This window comes from Pistacia vera, unplaced genomic scaffold (assembly GCF_008641045.1).
Source record: "Pistacia vera cultivar Batoury unplaced genomic scaffold, PisVer_v2 Contig460, whole genome shotgun sequence".
NCBI classification, from domain to species: Eukaryota; Viridiplantae; Streptophyta; class Magnoliopsida; order Sapindales; family Anacardiaceae; genus Pistacia; species Pistacia vera.
The window spans coordinates 762,395-768,730 of NW_022196291.1; the positions used below are offsets into that span (position 1 = coordinate 762,395).

General features: G+C 37.2%; 1 protein-coding gene across 1 annotated transcript; it reads right to left on the reverse strand.

The window, feature by feature from the left end:
* Positions 1-509: 509 nt before the first annotated feature.
* LOC116145277 (G-box-binding factor 4-like) lies at positions 510-3,443 on the reverse strand. Its single transcript, XM_031430717.1, has 4 exons — positions 2,629-3,443; positions 2,444-2,515; positions 1,632-1,661; positions 510-1,029 (listed from the first exon to the last, which is right to left on the reverse strand). The coding sequence occupies exons 1-4, from the start codon at positions 3,310-3,312 to the stop codon at positions 949-951; spliced, it is 867 nt and encodes a 288-aa protein (XP_031286577.1). The 5' UTR covers positions 3,313-3,443; the 3' UTR covers positions 510-948.
* Between the last annotated feature and the right edge of the window lie 2,893 nt (positions 3,444-6,336).

Sequence of the window (6,336 nt, forward strand, 5' to 3'; positions counted from 1 at the left end):
TACCCATTCCCCCACCTTGAAGGCCAGCAACCCTCGCCTCGCCCCGTCTTTTGGGGCTACTGTTGTGGCCTTGCTTTTGGTGTTGATTTGCCCCCCACCCTCATCTTTTGAGGCCACAGCTGTTGCCTTGATTTGGTTTTGAACTGGTGTGTATGCTGGGGTGTTTACTAAAGTGTTGGGGTTGATTTTGGTGTTTAATTTGGCGTTAATTGGTTGGTGTTTGGCTTCACGGTGCTATTGTGCGAGTGTGACTAGGCTTTTGGTTGTTCTATATGATATAAACAGAGACTTTCGAACGAAAAGAAGAACAAAAAACAGATATTTACTTTGCTTATGTTAGGTGTTAGAATTCGTTAAATTTTACTACTGGCAAAGAGTTTGCGAGTAAAGCTGCCTTTTAAATTTATTTAGGGCAACCCTCAAGAGATTCAGGATAATATCTCCTCATAAAAGTAATAAACATTAAGAACACTTTTTCAAAAAGAAAATATCTGAAGGCACCATTTAACTAATATGAAAATATCATACCATAAGATTAGTAAATTTGAGTATAGATCAATTAGTTTTTCTCCCAGCAACATATGGCAGGCAAGAAAAGCTTCCTAATAATAGAGTTCTTTCTCTTTTTCGGGTAATTTTCTACAGTATTCTACTTAAGCAAATCTATTACAAATTTGTCAGGGTTCATATGCAGTGGATTTACATATCCATCTTCAATTTAGAACACATTATTTAAGTCTTCGGCTGCATCAGCATCTCTGTAAGATCAAAGGATGGCTGGCTGGCAAAAGAGGATCAAACCTGACATTTGTTAATCTATTTTACCAATATAAAGTCGTTTTCTTGTACCCTCTACTTTCTTGCTATAAATTCAATTGCAGCCCAAAGAAACCGATCTTTTTTTCATTTTTTTCCCATCTAATTATTAATGATAATAATGAAGCTCCTCTACCAGTGTAGCGAATGCACTCTCCGAAGAACACGAGGTGGTTTTCTCTTCTCGACAACTGGAATGAGATTCTCCATCAGCTGCATTTGAAATGAACCACAACAAGGAATTAGATGCACCAAGCTGTTGAATTAAAGGCAGAAACTTGGGGGAGGGGTTAATCAATAAATTCTCATGCAGTCGGGTTAGGTTTGTGATAATTACATTAGATCAAAGAATTTATCTAGATAACTTAGTTCAAGAACTGTTAATTTGTCAACAAGCCTAAGTTAACCTTCGCTACAAGAATAAAGACACTACAAGTAGCCAAGAAAGTCCACATAACGAAGGCTATTTATCTTTCCAGACAATCATCTAAGAAAACCTAAATATCTTGAACAAAAAAATAAATAAATAAACACGCTCGTTTTTTCCATACACCAAACAGGATTATACACCCAAAAAAAAAAAAAAACAAAAAAACAAAAAAACAAAATAAGTAAACGTAAATAAAAAAGATTAACATTATAAATATACATAAACCTGTTCACAAATGCATGAACCTGTAGAAATCTTTAACAATTATACACACAATAAAATTTAAAAATGACTATCACTGATTGATCTTGATCTTTGTCCGTTCTATACATCAAATTCTGTAGAAAGTAGTTTAAAAACCCCATGTATCTATAAAAATCCATACCTGCTTAAACCTCTCCTTGTTTTGTTCAGCCTGCAATTACAATTACAACTCATAAAAGGCTTTTATAAAAATAAAAATTGAAAGACAGAAGAATAAAAAAAATCACTCAAACTTAAACATAGAACAATCAACTTGCAATGAGTAATAATTGATCCAATCATCAATTTCCAGACCATATAGAACCCATATAGCATATTATATAAGATCAACAAACTAAAATTATTTTCTCTTTTGAAGCTCTTAAACTATTTTTCTAGGAAAAATATATATATCTCTAAAAGTAAAATTAATATAAGAAAGACATTATTGTTAAGAATGAAGGTCAAAGGCCATCTTTCAAAATCTTCCAATGTGGCAGATCAAGAGAACCATTGCTTCATGATGAAAAAAACTAAGCCTCATAAACCTCTCAAAAATTACTCTCCGTTCTCTTGATCTCTCATCTTAGACTTTCCAAACACCAAATTGGCATACTTTCATATCAAACTATTTTACTCCTCCCTCAAAGTACTCATCTCCTCTAAATCTGAGAGGGAGGGCATCTCTTGGCTTGTCCCGAGTCAATATTTCTCCATGTGTTATTTATAAACAAAAAGTGGAAGGCTGCCAAACAAGGATTTCCATTTTTCAACCAATAAAAGGGCAAACATGATCTATGATTTCAAAAACAACAGTAGTTGAAGAACGTTTAAATGCTTCTGGAAAAATTCAAAAGAAGTATGGCTATTTTAAATCATCCCAAACCACCATCCAAGTGAATATGCAATACAAACTTATGAAGAGAAGAATCTTCTAGAAAATTGAAATAATACCTCCTCTCTCAACAAATGAGCATTCTCCTCCTCCAGTTGCGTCACCAGAGACTCCAGTTCAACTGTATAAGCCTGAATAAAAGAACAAACACCCACTAAAACAGCCAAAATCCAGAAAATATATATAAAAATAACAAATAAAAATAAAAAGATTATTAAAATAAATTATTAAATAAGAGTAAAACCTGCTTGCGCTCTCTAGACCTCGCTGCAGATTCACGATTCTTGATCATTCTTCTTTGCTTTTGCTGTGTAGCTTTATCCAAAGGAGCCTCTTCAACTATTCTTCTTTTTCCTCTTCCACTTCCAACAATCACCATCTGATTATTATTATTATTATTATTATCATTATTGTTATTATTATTAACACTATTATTATTAATATTATTGTTAATATTGTTATTGACAGTACCATTCGTATTATCAATATTAATATTATTATTACTATTATTATTAGAATTAAGTTGATCCTCCTCTCTGACAGCACCAGCCTTGGTCAAAAAATCCTCGAGCGTCATCTCCTCGTCACGTGACCCGACGCTCCTCTCATCAGTGCCGCCGCCGGCCACCATCTCCTTCCAGACCTCCTCGACGGATTTGTTGGCCATGTCTTTGGAAATACTGAAGCTGCCCTCGCGTGAGAAGGACGCGCCAGAGAGAACGAGCTGATCGGCCGTGGGAGCGGAGTAAATGTTTTTGAGAAGATCGTCCATGGCGTTGGGGAGAGATGGATCGGGAGGATTGTCTTGCTGGTTTTGAAGATCGGCGAGTAAAGAGGAGAGAGATGGACATAAGGGAGACTGCTGACATGGCAGATCCGGATTGGTCGTTGAGGTTGACGTGGTCGTCATCACCTTCGACGACGCCATCTTCTCAGGTATTGATTTATCAGAAGGATTTAGATTTGATTTTTATTTTTAGAGTTTATGATTTTGGATTTTGGGTTTGGTCTCTCTCAGAAGAATGTTGAGAGTTTTGATTGGATAAGACTGGATGAGAGAAGAGAGGAAGTGCATAATTATATATAAATAAAAAAACATAAAGAATGCAGACCCGCCTGATGTTTGATATAATTAAATTCTCCCAGAGTTTCTAAAATAGCAAAAATCTCCCTATAGTATCGATCATACACGGTCACAAGTTAATAAAATTTTACCAAATTATCCTTTTACTAGTTATTCAAACACATGGACTTTGTACAAAAGCTTCTCGTAAACTAACATATCTAACGTTTGTCAAGATTTTAAGTGTTTTGGCTAGTTTTTGTGAATTTCAAATCGACTTTAGTGGACAAAAAAATTAAATAGAAAAAAGTTTTAACCCGCTATCTAATGTACCTCAATAGAAATGTTATGTTACTATCGAATATTCATTATTTACATTAATAATGAATACTTATTTAATTGTTTTATTTTAACACTTAAAACTTAATGATTGGATAGGCAAAAACTTATCTTGGGTCTAACGAGACCCAATAACAAAATAAATATATCACGGTCCAAGGCCTTAGCCCAATTCCGATTGGACCTACGTTTAAAGTCACCTTGTGAACTGCCCATTCTATGAATTGGGCTATCCTACAAGTTAAGGTAAACTGGGTTCTGGCCCATTAGCCTGCAACAGTCCATAAATAGGAAATCAAAATCTCATTCTATTTCCTTTTCTACTAAAATACCAAATCTTACTCAAATTAGTAAACTTAATCTGATAAAGACAATAAATCTTATTTCTTTCCTGATAGTGATTATCTCCTAAAGTATGTCCTACTAGGATTCCAACCCCTTGGGTTCACTATATAAACAAAAGTCTGTCCTCTCATAATTCATTCAATCCCTACTACTCAAAATCACCTCTTTACTCCTAAGCTCTTGCTCCCGAGAATTCTACACCTTCTCCGTAATCTTGGCCTCGGACAAGACTCCCAATAACTTTTCTTTCCCTTAATTCTTATTAAATAATCTCTTATAGCCTTGTTGACTTGAGCGTTGGAGTGCCTACCGCAAACACCACCCTAGTGTTTTCCATAAGGATCACGCTTGTCTCTTCATGTGTGTAGGTCCAGCAGATTGTTAGTGGCCTCAATCATGGGATCAGACTCTATTTCCGTAACCATAGATTTTTTGCATCTACAGTTTGGCGTCCACCGTGGGGCCCTAACAATCATCTGCCAACAATGACTTGCAACATGAAAGGAGGCACAGAACCCCCTCCAACTGATATCGCTAATTTAGCACGATAAGAGAGTTTTTCTTTGCTTTTCTTTATTTGTTTTATCTATAAACATGTCATATTATATCTATTGAACATGTAATATAATACCTTAAAGCATCAAAACACATCTCTCGTGTTCATTAATTTGTTTCATGCATTAGTTGGAATATTGTTCACTTTTTGGTATATGTTTAATTTTTTTTTTTTTTTTTTTTTGGGGGGGGGGGGGGGGGGGGGGGGGGGAAGGTATTTCGTTCTAAAAACCAATTTCCACATCCAATGCTTCTCATAACTCATCCAACGCTTTAGAGTAAAATCACGTTCGCAATGTTCTCAGCAATCTAATGCCTTCATGGAACAGTCTTCCTCGATAACTAATCCAATTGCACCACCTCCTTTGTCGAAACTAATCCTAAGAGACAGAGTTAAATAGCCACCGACAGTTACAATTTTTTTTTAAGGTTACTGATCGTGGAGTTCTTCATCTACAAATAAAACCCTCAATTCTTTCGCTTTCTCTCTAAAATTCTTCCTTCTTCTTCAACTACCACCAACCTCAACGCCTCCGCCACCGACTTCCTTGTGTATTCTCCATCTTCCTCATTTCCTGCTATCTCTATCCCTACCTTCTTCTCAGCAAAAACCTTAACAATCAACCCCTAGTCAATGGAGAAAGGTAGCAAAACTAGTGGTGTCCATAATAAAATGACTCTGTAATTGAGCTAAATCCACAGTGAGTTAAGAGCACTCCCATTGATTCATGAGCTAATATTCTAAGTTGAGGGGCCTAACTCGTCCACACCAATCCTCTTCCCTTCACTCTTTCCTCAAACCCATCTAGAAGGATTATCGAGTCATCCCAATCTCTTAGCGCCCAAAAGAAAGATAAACCAGATAACTCAGGCCCTAGAGCCAACCCCAGTCAACTCATACTGACTCAAATTCAACTCACTTCACCGGCCAACTTCAACACCTGGAACGTGTCGTTCTTTAACAAAAACCCCACTCTTCGCCCATTAAGGCATCCCATGAAAACAAACTAAACCATTCGACTCAGCACGGTCAAACATCTCTTGGCCACTTGAGCTTCTTAATCTAGCAATCAATCTCCCCCTCTTAGTTTTCTCCTCTTCAAACTCTTTTTTCTCCCTACTACTTCTTCCTTCCTCGCAACTCCCTTCGCCTTCTCTCTCTTTCTCTCTTCCCACTGAACTTTCTTCTTTCCACTCCCCACTGCCACTCAATACTCTTGGTACCACTTGGTCGTCTTGACCGAATGAAGGTGCCTAGTGGAGCCATCTTGCCAACCTCCTTGTGTCCACTCTGCTTGGCCCCTTTCAACAAGTCGAATCAAAGTCCGCATTAGGGAGGCTACCAAAACCAGTTATAAGGGTCTAAAAGCCATTCAACTCCAGCAAATCAAGAGCTTCACCCAACCTAGTCTCTTCAAACTCCTGTTTGCAACAGATAGAACTACCTTCCTACTTGTCCTAAAGAAGCAACCAAGAGTCCGCTGGGTTCCATTCTCCCCAAATCCCTCACTCAGCTCGGTTGTAGGAAATATCCGGGGGAAACGTGGTGGCCAACTAATTTGGTTCAAGCTTCCCTGTTCAATGCTTTACATGAGAGAGAAAAAGGACCGAAAAAGGGAATGTCTCACAATCAATTCCTCATTCTTGTCT

Coding starts and splice junctions, on each gene's coding strand:
- LOC116145277 (XM_031430717.1), bottom strand. CDS start 3,312: ATGGCGTCGTCGAAGGTGATGACGACCACGTCAACCTCAACGACCAAT. Junction 2,516..2,628: donor GGTCTAGAGAGCGCAAGCAG/GTTTTACTCTTA, acceptor TCTTTTATTCAG/GCTTATACAGTTGAACTGGA. Junction 1,030..1,631: donor ACAAGGAGAGGTTTAAGCAG/GTATGGATTTTT, acceptor TTTCAAATGCAG/CTGATGGAGAATCTCATTCC.